At 37.0% G+C, this 14,955-nt stretch overlaps 1 protein-coding gene across 1 annotated transcript in view; it reads left to right on the top strand.

Annotated features, from left to right (window-relative positions):
* The window catches only part of GABRG1 (gamma-aminobutyric acid type A receptor gamma1 subunit), a 42,174-nt gene extending 27,699 nt beyond the window's left edge, over positions 1–14,475 (top strand). The window contains exons 6-9 of the mRNA XM_006759244.2: positions 1,609–1,746; positions 1,856–2,008; positions 5,570–5,781; positions 13,917–14,475. Of these exons, the coding sequence (XP_006759307.1) occupies positions 1,609–1,746; positions 1,856–2,008; positions 5,570–5,781; positions 13,917–14,186 (773 nt within the window). The 3' untranslated portion in view covers positions 14,187–14,475. The remainder of the gene's footprint in view (positions 1–1,608; positions 1,747–1,855; positions 2,009–5,569; positions 5,782–13,916) is intronic.
* Positions 14,476–14,955: the final 480 nt, after the last annotated feature.

Here is a 14,955-nt window from a genome sequence, read left to right as displayed (position 1 = left end):
GATTCCAGTGCCGGGAGGCCTTGCGGCTCCGCTGATCCCGGTGCTGGGAGGCATATTATCCTTTTACTATATAGCATAGAGGCCTGGTGCATGGGTGGGGGCCCACTGGTTTGCCCTGAAGGGTGTCCTGGAACAGGGTGGGGGCCCCCACTGGGTGCCTGGCCAGCCTGGGTTGAGGGGATGATGGTTGTTTGCAGCTGGTTACACACCCTTCAGGGTGGGGGTCCCCACTGGGGTGCCTGGCAAGCCTGGATGAGGAGCTGAGGGCTGTTTTAAGGCTGTCCCCACCCCCTTCAGGGTGGGGATCCCCACTGGGGTGCCTGACCAGTCTGGATGAGGGGCTGAGGGCTGTTTTCAGGTGGGCCAAGCCTGCAACTGAAGCTCCCAGTCTCTCCTTTTTTTCATTTTTCTTTTTTATTCTGGGATTTATTTACCTTCTGTAATTGAAACTTCGTTGTGGCTCCAGCTCTGAGGCCAGCTGGCTGAAAGCAGGTATCTGGGGTTTGTTTAGCTTCTATAATTGCAACATAGTTGCTTAGAGTGCAGCTCAGAGCCCGGCTGCAGCAGGCGGGGAATCTTGGCTTCCTCCATCACCGGGACATACAAGCCTCATGTTCGCTTCAGCTGCGTGGCTGTCAGCCGCCATCTTGGTTGGCAAATTAAGCATATCGCCCTGATTAGCCAATGGTAAGCGTAGCAGAGGTATGGTTAATTACCATGTTTGTCTATTATTAGATAGGATATATAGATAGTCCTGGAAGTCTTAACAAGAGCAATAAGATGAGAAAGAAATAAAAAGCACCCAAATAAAGAAGAAGTATAACTGTCACTTTTTGTGGATAATATGATTCTATATATAGAAAACCCTAAAGACTCCATCAAAAAACTATTAGAAACAGTAAACAAATACAGTAAAGTTGCAGGATACAAAACATTATACAAAAAAATCCACTGCATAAATATTTTTATTTTTTTAATATATATTTTATTGATTTTTCATAGAAAAGAATAGAGAGGGATAGAGAGTTAGAAACATCGATGAGACAGAAACATCGATCAGCTGCCTCTTGCACACCTACTGGGGATGTACCCGCAATCAAGGTACATGCCCTTGGCTGGAATCGAACCTGGGACCCTTCAGTCTGCAGGCCGACGCTCTATCCACTGAGCCAAACCAGTCAGGGCTGCATAAATATTTTTAAAGAAGCAAAATATAAAATAATAATTCAGTAAAGCAGCAATCAAGTAGAGTTCGAAATATAAACTATTTTTTTCAGAAGTGCATACCAAAATATCTATAACTACAAAAAATTAAAGAATTATCTGAGAAAGCAGGTTAGTGTTTACCTCTAGTTGGGAGAGGAAATGCTATATTGTCACATGAGATTTCCTGGATGCTAGCAGGGTTCTATTTCCTAATTTATGTGGAGTCACATGAATTATCATTATTCTTTAAAATATACACAAGTTTTATGGGGTATTTTTTGACATATAGTAGAAGAGTGAAGAAGAATTTCAAAAAATTTGTCTTTGGATAATGTTGATCTGGTAACTGTAACAGATTTGGATCTTGCTAATTTATATATTTTATTTCAATATATTATCTAGATGGATACCCTAAAAATGAAATTGAATATAAGTGGAAAAAACCTTCTGTAGAAGTGGCTGATCCTAAATATTGGAGATTATATCAGTTTGCATTTGTAGGGTTGCGGAACTCAACTGAAATTTATCACACAATCTCTGGTAAGAAAGAAACACAAAATTAGTGAAATAGCATTGTATTTCTATGGGTTGGAATCTATACTTTTGTATTTATTTTATAACCAAAATAAAACCTTTTTTTTTCTTTCAGGGGATTATGTTATCATGACAATTTTTTTTGACCTGAGCAGACGAATGGGATATTTCACTATTCAGACCTACATCCCATGTATTCTGACAGTTGTTCTTTCTTGGGTGTCTTTCTGGATCAATAAAGATGCAGTACCTGCAAGAACCTCACTGGGTAAGACATATAATATTATGCTATAGTGTCATGGGACTTTTACAAATATTTTAATGTGATAAAGTTTATTGTTGAATATATTAGAATATTCCTCTACACTACAATCAAGCAAAAATTAAGTTACTCTACTGCAATATAGTGTTGAAATGCATACATGAAAAGCAAAATGAAATAGGAATGCAAAGAATTTAAAACTTCAGAAAATATTTTTATTGTTTCCACTACTAGAGGCCAAGGAAAGCATGCATACACAGCAAGAATTAACACATAAAAATCATACAGAATCACTGAATTTAATTTAGTCAACAATTGCAATCACTTTTCATCAAGATTTTATTTTCTTTTTTCAGCTGGATCACTAATAGCCAACATTTATTGACTAGCGTGTGTTAAGAAGGCTTTGAAGTGCCTTACTCTGACAATGGTGCTAATGAATAGTCAACTGTTCTAAAGGGCAGGTTGCTGAAAGGAACAAGAATCTTCTTGTTGTTATTACTCCTCACCCAAGGATATTTTTTCCATTGATTTTTAGAGAAAGTGGGAGGGAGGCTGGGGGAGAGAGAGAGAGAACTATTGATGTGTACCACATGTGCCCTGACCGGGGCCAGGGAAGGAACCTGCAACCCAGGCATGTGCCCATGACCAGGAAGGAACTGCAACCCTCTGGTGTACAGGCCAGTGCTCTAGCCACTGGGCAACACTGGCCAGGGCAGAAACAATTATCTTATAGGCTTTGGTAATCTATAGACTGTGGACGTAGTCTGTGAATACTTCTGAGAGTTTCCTGTAACATAACACTGATTTAAAAGGTAATTTGTAATTTATAATAGACTTTTGTTTTCATTCTTTAGCAACCCATGACAATAATCAACATCATATAAAAAAATTTCTAATTACTATACATTTGTTTAAAAAACTAAAGGCCCGATACACAAAATTCATGAAAGAGTAAGCCTTCCTTCCCTCAGCTGCTGGCACTGGCTTCCCTCTGGTACCCGGGGTCCGGGCTTCTCTCTGGCCGCCAGCAGGCACCTAGGACCCAGGCTTCCCTAGCAGCCCTGGCTTCGTCCGGAAGGTCATCCAGAAGGACGTCTGGTCTAATTAGCATACTATGCTTTCATTATTATAGATGACACCTTAAACTCATGAATTAATATACAAAGATGCCCTGACTGGTTTTGCTCAGTGGATAGAGCATCAGCCTGCGGACTCAAGGGTCCCAGGTTCGATTCCAGTCAAGGGCATGTACCTTGGTTGTGGGCACATCCCCAGTGGGGGGTGTACAGGAGGCAGCTGATCGATGTTTCTAACTATCTCTCTCCCTTCCTCTCTGTAAAAAATCAATAAAATATATTTAAAAAATATATACAAAGACAACTCATTGATCAATTCCCAAGAATACAATAGTGCAGGAAGTGAATCACATTACAGAAAATTGTGTCTTACAAACCAAAGAAAGTTAGAGCTTTTGCTTTTTTCAACAGCAAAGAGATTTTCATTTTGTTTCTATGATAGCTGGTGAATAACTTCACTCATAAATACAGTAAAATGCAAATCACATAAAAGTAGCAAGATAAAGCCTGAGGCATCCAGCTCTATGCTTGGAAACGCATTTCCTTTGGGAGTCTAAGCAGAAGTGTAGACATAGCTAGGGGATAAAATGCACTCATACCTGAGATTTGTTTTCTATTTAAAATAATTGTAATTTCAAATTACATTTCATGCCAAGGGAAAAGAAATGATTTTAGATTATTTATATGCTGCTTTGAATATAACAGATATTATATTTTTGTTTTAAAACATTATTCTTGTATTTTTCCAAAAAGGATTTGAATAAATTAATTACACTATTGGGTGTGTCTGAAGCCAAAAATCATATTCCACAGCTTCATGAAAGAGAATAGCCAGTTGTGGAATTTTTGCATGAATTAATATTTTTAATATTAGTATATCAAGTTTAAAGATAAAGGATACTCAGATCTAACTTGAAGAATATCTTATAATTATGGATCCTATGTAGTTGGAATATAAAGCTTTTTATATTTGAAGGAAAATTCTGAGCTCATTTATTCCACATTGCATTTTTACAAACTTGTATCAAATGCTTTTGATGAAAGAGGCAGCGTTCTAGGCGCTTTAGTATTATCAGTGAACAATATTTGTGAAATCCTCATGTCTATGGCATTTATGTTTTTGTGGCATATAGAGTTAATGTACAAATATAAAAAGCATAGAAAAAATGTCAGTGAGTAATACAGGTTATAAAGAGAAGGCAAAAAATGGCTAGAGAATGCCCTAGATGGTGATAGACGTAATGTTTGCTATTTTATCTTGTGGAGTCGGGCTAGACCCCTGAGGAGGTAACAGGGACTTGGGGCGGTGCGGCAGCTGGCCTGGTGGATAACTGGTAGAAAGATGGTGCAGGCAGGGAGAACAGACGGTTCTGAAGCGGACCTTCCTCGCCATGCCATGCTTGGAGTTCAGAAAGGTAACTGTGGCTGGGGCTGACTGACAAGTGGTAAAAAATGAGATTGCAGAGGTGGGCAGTGGTGAGATTACATAAAGTTTAGTAAGTTTTTCTAAGGACTTTAAGGACTTCTTGGTTTTTATTCCAAATGTGGTAGGAGATTATAGGATTTTGAGCAGGAAAGCCATAGAGGAAACATTAGTGAATCTGCTTAATAACACGATAGAATTCAAGACTAAAATTTTCCAGAGTATATCATAAAATATACTCTAAAATAATATGGATAATAATGCCTTCATATATTTAGAAATTAAAGCTTGACCTTTTAGATAACCCTTGGATCAAAAGAGAAATTAGAAAATATTTCAAAAAAAATCTAATAGATATTTAATATATATATAAATATTTGCAAGACACAGGTAAAGCATTGCTTAAAGGGAAATTATAGCTTTAAATATGTTTTTATTTATTTTTAGAGGGAGAGGGAAGGAGAAGGAGAAAGAGATAAAATCAACGATGAGAGAGACACATAGATCGGCTGCTTCATGCATGCCCCCTCCTGGGGATCGAGCCCATAACTCAGGCATGAGCCCTGACCTGGGTGGGAATCAAATCCGGGGCCTTTTGGTCCACAGGACAACGCTCAATCCATTTAGCCATACCAGCCTGGCAGAAGTTATAGCTTTATAATGCTGATATTAGAAAGGAAGAAAGATTTGAAGTCTATAGTCTAAGTATCCCCTTTAAGAACACATAAAATAAATACCTTTTTGCAGGGTGCGGTAAAAGTAGGTGTACAGGCAGCCTTGTGACAGTTAAACATTGAATAGTCTGTACCTATAGAGCAAGGGAAGGATGGGTACAGGGAGTCACGTGCTTGCAGTCCACAGAATTTAGATGACTAAAACACGGACACATTGAACATAATGTAGCTATGGTTACCAGTATTTTTCCCCCCCCCTGTAAATCACAGTAATCATACCCTTTTGTGTCCATTGTTTATTGCTGCTCACAATATTGCCAGATCAGAAGAGAGGATGAAAACGGCCTGTGAGGTTATTTTTCCTCTTCTATTTGTCTCCCTCCCTCCGCAGGCATTACCACAGTTCTGACCATGACCACTCTGAGTACCATAGCCAGGAAGTCCTTGCCTAAGGTTTCCTACGTGACGGCGATGGATCTCTTTGTTTCCGTGTGTTTCATTTTCGTTTTTGCAGCCTTGATGGAATATGGCACCTTGCACTATTTTACCAGCAACGAGCGAGCAAAGGCTGCTAGAGACAGAAAGCTAAAGCACAAGGCCTCGGTACGTGACCATCTTCATTTTCTAAATGGCACTGTAACGTTAGAGGTGCTGTGTAAATGCTCATGTCATGCTTACTTAGGCAAGCATGGGTGCTCGAGGAACCCTGACAAAATAGGAACAAAAATAAAATGAAACTGGAGCTCCTCCCGTTGCCCACCAAGGAGAGTGCATTTACTCGTGTATTTCCTCTTGGAAGAGACTCTTGGGTCACCTTTGTAGAGACTGGTTTCCTGTGCCGTGACTTTTAAGTGCTAGGTTCTTATACCTAAAAAAAGTGTTTAAGATCATTCCTTAAAGAGATCCTACATTTGTGTTTAGAATTTGAAAAACAGGTGGCCCACAAAATTAACTTTCCTTGTAGAGACAAAGATTCCTCTTTAACATTGGTATTCAGCTGTGTTTGAAAGGCATAGCCATACAGGTTTTGTTCTTTGTTGGTTTTTTTGTTTTGTTTGTTTCTGCATATTGATACTCTACTACTCCCTCTTCCCCATCATGTACCTATCCTAACTTATGTCACATCAAGTTGATATAATTGATTCTAAGATACTCAAGTGTTGGATGATTGACTATAATTTCTTGTTATAATGGCCACTTTAAAACCTTCAAGTAATATCTAACAATGATCACATCAGGTGTTCCTCTAAGTGTTTTACATGTGTGGTTTCATTATGCTCATATGAGTACAAGTTCAATAATGTGCACAAGGACAGCCGCAGGAAGTGAAGGACCCATGACTCACACCCAGGTCTTTCTTAGTGCCAGAGCTCAAGTTTGTAACCCTTATTACCTTTTCTCAGAGAACTCAGAAAGGAAACATCCGTTTCTCCAATATTAATTTAAAAAGGCACTTCGCTGCTGACTGCAGAAAATGATTTCAATGTGGATTTGTTCCAAAATACCCAAATAAATGGCAACTGTATCAAATAGCCACGATAAGCCTCCCATAGTGTTTATACAGTGAGGCGTAGAGTTTTCCACATTATCTCCTAAACTTGTAAGTTCTAGAATTCGATGATTTTTCTCCCTCCCCTTTTTTCATTAGTTTCTTTATAAAGCTTTGCCATACTTATAAATTATATTTTACTTTTCATGTAATACTCTAAGGCACAAATCTTTGTGAATTTGTTTTCAGATTCCCACAATATTCCAAGAAAGCAGAGTGCATTAACTGGCAGTCCACATTTGAGAACTTACATTGTAGAATTAGCCTACGAGTGTCTCAAGTTAACATTATTTTAACTTATGCATAGCACATATTATAACCCCTAAGTGGGCAAATTATCAAAGGACAATGATGTGACCTTTAATATTGATCTGCTACATTTTAGGTAAGGAAAAATGCAGGTTTTCTACCATTTTCCTTGAATCAAAGCCAATCATCCTCTCCTGGATTTTCCATTTCATCATATATTCATCCATAGCTATGTTCAGGTACTACCTTGAAATTTTACTTTTGGAAATTGGGGATGAAAGTCAGTCAGGGTACAATATCACATGCGTTCTCCAATCTAATTCTAAGAATATCATGTAGGTACTATTTTTTATAGCATCTAAGGACACTCAACCAATAAGTGGCTGCTGCAAATCACTTTGATTCTACATCATGCACTCTCAATCACATTGCATATCACATTTACTCAGGAAGCTACAAACTGGAGTGCAGACTGTACTATTATGATGTTTACTTAATTATTCATTCACCAAATATTTATTAAAGTCACCCTTGTTCTAAGCACTGCTTTAGAATAGTTATTTGATACAAAATATACATGCTGAGTATTCAAAATTTAACATAAGGCCCAGGAAACAAAAATACTAAAGGTGAAAAAATAAGGAATAAAAATTAAATGAGGACACATATGTAATACCTTAATCAATGAAGAAAATAATAGATAGAGCACATTAAAAAAATAAATGAGCCCTTTGAAGCACTATATTTCAAAGCCAGATAAAAGTGAAATTTGACCTCTTATAATTGACTACCTGGGTACAAAAATTATTTTCTTTAGAGCTAGCCACAAGAAAGTTCTATAGTCTTACTTTCTGTGATTCATGAGCTCTTTCAATAGTAAATGTCACTTTGAGTGAAAAACTGAGATCAGTAATCAAATCTGACTCCCTGCCTGGTTCAGTCATATTCTTGCTAATCAGGTAAAATCAATATGAGTACACTCTTATTAAGAATAGACAACTCTGCTTGCTATTTTCTCAAATAACCTATCTAAGAGCTTTGTGTATCTGATTTTCTTCTGTTTCAGTCACAGTAATCAAATGCACAACCTAGACAGAGAAGTTCTCTCTCTCTCTCTCTCTCTCTCTCTCTCTCTCTCTCTCTCTCTCTCTCTCTCCCTCTCTCCCCACTCTTTCTCTCTCTCTTTCTCCTTTTCTCTCTCTCTCCCTCTCCCCTTTTCTTCCTCTCTCCTCCCTCCTTCTTTCACCTTCCTTCCATCTCCCTACATTTTTTATAAGCTCAAAATTCTGAGTAGTTTAAAATACAGTATTTTTCCTTTTTTTAACCTTAAATTACTATGATAATAGTCAGACCAGGACCAAAAACTTTGACTAAAGTCAGTGAATGGTCAATAAGTCTGTTATTGAGCAAAACCAAAAATCCCCTTTGTTGATGTCTTTATGACAACTTAACTGAGGATCCCAGAATACCCCAATTTATTTTCATTAGAAACAGCTGATATTTTAACACAATAGATTTTTTGGCTTCAATGAACCCTCTTAGAAAAACATAAATCAATTAGGATGCTTTCTACTTTCCTTCCTTCCTTCCTTCCTTCCTTCCTCTATCCTTTCTTCCTTAAGTTCTTCTTTTCTCTTTTCTACATTCTTTTCCTTTCTTCTTTAGTATTCATTGTGATTGTCAATGACATTTTGATTTGGTCCATGTTCCCATCCAATATATGTCATTATGTTTTTATTTCTACTCATTAAAAATATGATTTTTGTATGTTTGAGTCAACATATATTTTCCAAAACAAAACAAAACCCAAGAACTAAAAAGTTAACTATGTTGGAACATGTAATTAACATTATTTATGAATCAGGTAAAGGTCACATTAATACAATAGTAGTAAACTAATCATTACCAACTGAAGAGTAGTTAATTTTGAAATTAGAATACTCAACATATAGATGATTAGAAATCTCAGGAAACTATCTTATACTCACACCAGTGGCCTGGTATACCCGTTAGAGGACAGAACTTAATAATCTCTCAATTTGATTAAAATGTAAAATGATAGAGATTTATTTCACCAGCCATGAACAAGACACTTTGGAGAGAAAAATGATAGAATGTGTTTTCTGCTTTCAGGATCTTCAAATCTAGTTGTAGAAAAGTACAGTAGATATGTAAATGCCAGATACCAATGTGCAATACAAATAGCAGTCCAATGTAAAAGTCAAAAGTAAACAAAGAGACTCCAAGGGAATTAGCAGTTAACTGACTGGTTTCAAATACTTGTTCAGACGCAGACTATTCCCTCTGATGTGCATAAGTAAAACATCTTTTAAAGGATATGTTTTATTGAAATATCTTGATTTCATGCTCCAACACAGTGAAACACTGACTTAACAAGTGTGTAGCGCTGAGACGAGGCTATCTGCAGCTCTTCTGGGGATGGACATGTAAAACATTTAAGGCCATATTGTGGTCCTGTATATCATTTCCATGCTTCCTACCTCAAGTCAGTGTTGGTGGGCAAAACAACTCCCGCACTCGGAAACTTTGATGGACAGAACAAATCCCACATCCTGCTCCCATTCCCTGAGCTTTTTCTTAGTGTGGCTTCCTTGAGTCAGCTTTATCCATTGGCCTGTGTCCATCTGCTCTTTGCCTGTTATAAACTCATCACAAATTCTGGCATGCTGACGGGCAGCTCAGCATCACCAAGACTCACCTTCATGTGTTTTTAACACTGAAGTGCATTTTGTAAGTTTTGAAATTCTGACTGGTTTTGCGAGAGGAGAAAACAGATGCTTAGGTTAGCATTTTCAAGTACAACTTTTTAAATAAACAATTTAATAATAGTAATATTAGTCACTATTATATAATATCAATAACATGACCTAATGATGTATTCTATTCATATGACTAATATTTGATAACATATCATTAATGATGTTAACATATGATGTAATAATTATATCATGTAAATACACACACATATAATTTGTTCATAAATGTTTTATTTACTATTTAATAATATTTAATTGCTAGAAGTATGTCTTGGTACTTAAAATGTACTTTGTATATTTAACCAAGTTACTAATATATGTAATATACTATTTAATATTCAACCAGATAATATGCATATGTAATAAGAAGAATGTAATCCATTTTTCAAAATGTTTCATTCAGCTATATTCTTAGTGACTTTTGAAATAATGAAAAAAGGTATGTTCTCAAAACTTTATCATTCAAAGTAAGAGTAAATTTTATTTAATTTTGTCATTTCTTTTTTTTAATCACTTAAACTCATTTATTTTTTCAATCCTTGCTATTTTGGGAGGGGGGCAGAGGATATTTACTTGAAGAGTTACACGCTGGGTAATATAGTTGCACTTCAGATAAATAAGGTTTGGAATGTTTGTATTCTGATTAACCTTTCAGTAGTTTCTGGGTGACAGATCTGCCAATCAAAATATTCATTTTATTGGTATTGCATCAGCTTTTAGACTATTTTTTCATCACTTATAATGTATATTTCTATTCACATTAATCAATCATTAAAGTGTAGTTTCTCTCAATTTCTGAATTTTTGGTGCTTTGGGGGACAGCAGGAAACTAGAAAATTGTCAATAAAGGTGTCACTGTCATAGGAGGTTTCCATGACTTTGACCACTAGGGATTAATCCATTTTTTAAGTGACTCACTCTCAATTTTTCTCTCTTTGTGCACGTTAGTGTTTAATCATCCCTTTCATATACAATCGATATTTTCTGACAAACACACTGCATTTCCATTTATGGCAGTTCTGAGTGATATATGAAATGTGTTTTATACCATATAGCCTTGAAATTCCCAAATAACAAACTTGTATTTTAATCACTTTTCACTCTGATGAGCATTTAAACTATTTAAGTTTTAAGTGACAGGGAAATGAATACAAATGTTTCCGTTTTTTACATCATTTCAGTGCTCCACTAAAATTTAGGAGTCTTATAAAGTATCCACAAGTGTCAACCTGAAAAGATCTTTTATTAACATTTAATAAACGCTGTCTCTGCTTTTTATGATACATCTAAGCTGGTGGAGTCATAAATTTATTTGTGCTTAGGGCATTTCTCCTTATCTTCAGGCTGCACATTTTGTTTTTAATATGGATATTATGACTTGTCTGATGCATTTATCTTTTTAAAATATCACAAAATGTGATTATTTGCTTCTGTTTGCATACACTGAATTTTTATAATTTAGTGGTTTGGAGTCTATATTCCTCTTTAGAAATAAAATGGATTTAAATGTAAATTCACATTTTAAGAAGTTATAAGGTTTTGTTTTTCACTTTTAAAATCTTCCCATACAATATTTATTTGTCATGGCTTTGTGATATATTTATTTTAAATTTAAGACTAAAAATATATGAACATTTTCATTAGAAGAATTTAGATAAGGTTAAAACAATTTTAATAATGTCAACATTGTACTTGCTGTTTAGACAATAAAACCACTGATTATAATAAGCTGTAAAATCTCATCTTAAGATAAACCCTAAATATGCAGAAGTTTTGAAGAATAAGTGTTACTACAACTGCAATCTCCATTCATATTTTACTTGCCATTATATTCAAGGAGTTATTAATGTTTTTTCTGATAACCATTTTTTTATAAGATCTGGGTTTTTATTCTTGGTTGTTTTAACATACTGTATAGCCAATTATGATATACTAGAGGCCCAGTGCATGAAATTTGTGCACGGGTGTGGTCCCTAGGCCTGGCCAGCAATCGAAGTGCCAGTATCTGGCATGGAAGGGCAGGTCCCAGCTGACCTCTGGTCCCTAGCAGCACCTGGACCCCTGGGCCCCCACATGCCCGACTCTGCCTGAGTCAGGGTGCCTGAGTCCCCACGCGGAGATGTGAGCACGACCAGATGCCGTGGGCCAGGGCGCAGCATGGGCCTCTAGGCCACCCAGCCATGCTGCACGGAAGCCAGGAGATCAGCGCACTCTCTCCCGGCTGGCCTCGCAGACCAGCTCCTGCACGAACCCATGGGGACCCCAACTTGGTCCCTGTGGCCCCAGTGGCTGCAGCCCAGCTCACCTAGAAGAAGTCACGCAGGTGTGTGGTGGGCTCCATGTGGCACCTGGCATCTGAGCACTGGGGCTTCCCTGCTGGGTAAACCCTGGTGTCCCAGGGGAGGGTGGCAGGGGGAGTGAGAGGGAGTTTGGCAGACACCCTGCATTCTTACCACACTTCCGTCTCCATCATCCCCACCCTACTAGCCAGCGAGAGGTCAAAACCTCCCATCCAGGTGCCTCCGGAGGTTGGTTGCTGACACCCATCCCCAGTTCCCCATCCCAGCCCAGGGACCAGCCCCAATTTGGGTGATCAGGGCCCGCTGGCTGTAGGGAGGGATCCAGGAGGTTGGCCGCAGGCCCCAAAAAGGGAGCCGGCCCTCAGCACCCCTGGAAAAGGGGCCATGATCACGAACACCCACCCCCAGTTCCCTGTCCCAGCCTGGTGCCTGGCCCCAATTGGGTGATAGAGGCCTCCTGGTTGGGGGGAGGGACTGGAAGGTTGGCCACAGGCCCCATCTGGCAACCAGGGCCTGTGGGTCAAGGGCAGCAGCTGCATTGAGCATCTGCCCCCTGGTGGTTAGTGCACATCATAGGACCAGTTGTTCTGGTCCTTCTGGTTGTTCTGTTGTAATGGTTGCTTAGGCTTTTATATAGATGCTGTTCAGGAATCAATACAAGCAGTAACAATACCAACATTAAGCGGTGCCTATTGGCAGCTGAATGCTTGCTATGTTTCAAATGGTTTGGTTGGTGCTTTGTGTACATTATCTCATCTGATCACCAAATAGATCCATGTGTTGTCATTGTTACTTGTATAGCAGAAGGCACAGAGGCATAAGAACAGTCACATTTCCTGTTCAAGGTCACACACAACTCTATTGGCAGAAGTGGGATTTTTGCCCAAGCTGGTCTGACTCCAAAGTGATTGTTTTAATGTATCATAATATCCTGGATTGCTTAATTTTTATACTTAAAAATATTTTCTTATTTAATTATTATTCAGAACCTGTTCATAAAAATTAATTTGACATGTATCCCAAATAACCCTGATAATAATAGTAAGATGGGCAAGATGAAGCCTGATCATTTTACATAAGTTATGAAATATACTCATCACAGCTATAAAAATAAAATTAGGTGCTAATATAATTTTAGCTTTGTGGATAGCTACATTGGTAAAATTAGACAAAGTTTGAACTCTTGAGTTTTTAACTCCTGCCCATTCTTTCCCCAAAGTATGATGCCTTGAGCTTATCCACTACTACAACCCCCATTACATCATTTTTTAATTCACTCACAGTTTCTCAAAACTTGTTTATCAAAATGTCACCTTTGCTATTTTTCTCAATATTACTAAAATAAATAACTTGCATAATATAATATAATAGCAAGTAGACATTTATGGCATTGTAAATGTTTCAGAGTAAAATATCATAGAAATATAGTTTGTTATAGAATACAGTTATGGTTAATATTTTAGTGGATCATCTTTCTGAAGGTATAGCATATATTTCATCTTTGAGAGTTTATGTGAAATCTTCGAGATGTAAAATAATATTAAGTTGTGTGTTACAAAGTAAATAATATAAAAACACTCTAAAATTGAATACTTTTTTCTTTCTCTTTTTTAATAATATATCTATTTTTTATTGTTGACAGTATTACAGATGTCTCCCATTTCCCTCCCTTCCTTTACCCCCTTCCAGGAACCCCTACCCACCCCCTGCAGGTCTTCACCACCCTATTGCCGGTGTCCATGGGCCCTCTTTGATTTTTCAAACCAAAATTATTTTCACTGCATTCTCTTAGAATTCACCTTGCGGGGACAGACTGATCTTTTTTAAAATGCTGTTCTCTTTCTCACTTATTATGTTACACAGATATCTCCTGGACTCCATCTTGGATCCACTCTGATTCCAATGAATAGCATTTCTCTGCCACAAGCTGAAGACGATCACGGGTACCAGTGTCTGGAGGGCAAAGACTGTGCCAGCTTCTTCTGCTGCTTTGAGGACTGCAGGACAGGGTCCTGGAGGAAAGGGCGGATCCACATCCGCATTGCCAAAATCGACTCTTATTCGCGAATATTTTTCCCAACAGCCTTTGCGCTGTTCAATCTGGTTTATTGGGTTGCCTATCTTTACTTATAAGTTCTACTTGCTAAGAAAAAGCATAAGAAATTTGACTAAATCCAATATAATCTATTGTACTTCAGTAACATGAAGTTTAAATGTAAAATTCAGAGAAACCAATGACCAAAATGTGAGTATTATTGTAATCATTTTAAGACTTTCATAGGTCGGTAAAGTAGCAATTTGCATATTAAGTTACTTAAATTTAGGTAACACAGATTTCTTGTAAAATGCAATCTATTAAAATACTCATATATTTTTACTTAAATTTTATTTATTTTACTTAAATCACATTAGGATTTTGGACTATGTTCCTGGATTCATATTTTAAAGACATAATAATTTTAATACATGATTTATTTAAATATGATCTATATATGAGTGAGCCTATTCTAATGCCTAATATTTATGGAGTAATTTTTCACCTAGAAAATATTGTTAGTTGTTTTTTTTCTTTCTTTTTATTTGTATGCCCTATTTGGAATAGAGGATTTTAAAAACATAAAGCCATGATTTCCTGGGATTTATTTTCAAGATGTTTAACTCCAAGGAAGAAATTAACTTATTTATAAACACTTTATTAATTAAATAACATGCCAATTTTACATAATTAAAAGGCCAATTTTTTATCTGTTTTAGTGAAGTCTATTTCCTGACAGTATCAAATAGAACTCTTGTTAGATTTATTTTTTTTACTTTAATTTATTGAGGTGACATTCGTTAATAAGATTATATATAATATTTTGATGATTTACAAACTAGGATGGACACCACCAAAGTCATCTTT

Source organism: Myotis davidii, unplaced genomic scaffold (assembly GCF_000327345.1).
Source record: "Myotis davidii unplaced genomic scaffold, ASM32734v1 scaffold455, whole genome shotgun sequence".
NCBI classification, from domain to species: Eukaryota; Metazoa; Chordata; class Mammalia; order Chiroptera; family Vespertilionidae; genus Myotis; species Myotis davidii.
Note: the sequence above shows the minus strand (reverse complement) of the source record. Positions and strands in the feature narration are given on the sequence as shown.